The following is a 1,950-nucleotide window of genomic DNA, read 5'->3' as shown; positions in this document are numbered from 1 at the left end:
TGTATAGATGATGGTTGGATGGATGGCTTTCCCTCTTTGTTTGTATTCTGCCAAGAAAATGAAGGATTTACTAATCTTATTGAGCTGACTGGGTAAAGGCCAGACATGACCAATCCGCATTAACTACAGCAGCTATGAAAAGCTCCTTGAAGATGTTTTTGTTTTTGCTTTTAAACATCGATCATGATCAATATAATTAAGCTTTTATTACAAGAATAATAAAAAGTTTCAAATACTGATGTCACCTCATTCAAAACATAAATTCTAAATATGAAAGAGCCTTTAAGTTGATCTTTTTTAAATTCTTGTTTAAAAAAAGAAGAAAAAAAAAGCCTAATAAAACTGACCATGATTCAGTGTTGAAAATCAATGAAACTTCCAAGGAGATGAAGACTTTTTATGGGCTCCGTACTCCTTTAATGTCACAAAATTCAGTGTTTCAAATGTCAGCAACATTAATTTAGTTACAGCTGGCTTCTGTCTCAGGTTTTAGTGCTACAGCAGCTGACTTACAGAAAAGAAGAATGTCTTTTAAGGCTGCAGACCATGTCATGATGTAGTGTATGACAATCTTTTGCTGCGAGCAGGAAATATGACGCTGAAGCATATTTTCACTATTTTGTACCTAATAAATGCTAGAAAGGGTTTTTTTTTTTTAGTTGTCAATATCACCTGTTGGTTTGTAATAAAATTTCCTCCATCCATTATAGCCATGTCTGAGAACTACGTGGTGTTCATTGAACAGCCCATCAAGATGAACCTGCTGAAGATTGTGACAGGCAAGCTGACAAGAAAAAGCATCAGGGACAGCTTTTTCTGGGACCCCAGCCTCAACACTGTCTTCCACCTGATTGACAAACAAACTGGGAAGGTACGGTTTGAACACAGACTTTGATTTTTCCAAAGTGCAGTCTTTCATGTTGGCTTTTAACGAATGTAAAACATCTTCATTACTCGTGTTGTTTTGCAGGTAAGTGCCATCAGGTATCTTGCCAAGCCACTGACGACCTTCCACCAGATTAACGCGTATGAGGAGGACGGCTTCTTGATCTTAGATATTTGTGCCTCGGATGATGGCCACTTAATTGAGGCCTATGACATCCAGAATCTGCACAAGTCTGGAGAAGCTCTTGATGAGGTAAGCATGACGAGTGAAGTTCACCGCCTATGGTCAGCTATTGTAGCATCTAATCGCTGAGTTTGACGATGAGCAATGAAAATGACAGACATGAACGTGATTTTGAATAGTCCAAATATTTATTTCAGATATCTATAATGGCATTCTGACTGGTCAAAAAAAAAATATCTGTAACTCAGCTTTCACCAGAATAATAGCGGCAGATGTCTTAAACACTGTTACGTCGAGCTTTGTACATGTTGCTGCTCATGCAAAGCTTCAAAATGGATATTGGGCGAGCAAAGAACATTGTTAGCAAAACTCACTCAGGAGACTGAGGTCTTTTGGGGTGCAGGGGGCGCTCCTGAGGACTTTTTATGACTCTGTGGTAGCATCAGCCATCTTCTCTGGAGTGGTCTGCTGGGGCAGCAACATCTCAGCTGCTGACAGATGGAAACGTGATTGGCCGATCAAGAAGGCTGACTCTGTCCTGGGGAGCCCTCTGGAGCCAGTGCAGGTGGTGGGCAATGACTCCCACCCCATGCACGACACTATGAGGGCACTGGGCCGCTCCTTTAGCGACCGACTGCGTCGCCCCAGGTGTCTGAAGGAACAGTGCTGCAGGTCCTTCCTTGCTGCTGAGACTTTACAATCAGCAACAGACCACACACACTCACATAATGACCGTTAGCAAAGTGCCATGTGCAATAAAACCCAAGTGCAATTCATTCATGTAAATAATGTTAAATTTGTGTTCTTAGTATCCTTGTGTTCTACTGTTTTGCTAATTTATATTGTATAAATGGGGGCTGCAAGGTGGCTCGGTGGTTAGC

General features: G+C 41.2%; 1 protein-coding gene across 1 annotated transcript in view; it reads left to right on the top strand.

Annotated features, from left to right (window-relative positions):
- The window catches only part of bco2b (beta-carotene oxygenase 2b), an 8,140-nt gene that overhangs the window by 3,360 nt on the left and 2,830 nt on the right, over positions 1–1,950 (top strand). Inside the window, exons 7-8 of the mRNA XM_008280548.1 lie at positions 711–871; positions 971–1,138. Coding sequence (XP_008278770.1) covers positions 711–871; positions 971–1,138 — 329 coding nt within the window. The remainder of the gene's footprint in view (positions 1–710; positions 872–970; positions 1,139–1,950) is intronic.

Source organism: Stegastes partitus, unplaced genomic scaffold (genome assembly GCF_000690725.1).
Source record: "Stegastes partitus isolate 25-593 unplaced genomic scaffold, Stegastes_partitus-1.0.2 Scaffold199, whole genome shotgun sequence".
Lineage (NCBI taxonomy): Eukaryota > Metazoa > Chordata > Actinopteri > Pomacentridae > Stegastes > Stegastes partitus.
Note: the sequence above shows the minus strand (reverse complement) of the source record. Positions and strands in the feature narration are given on the sequence as shown.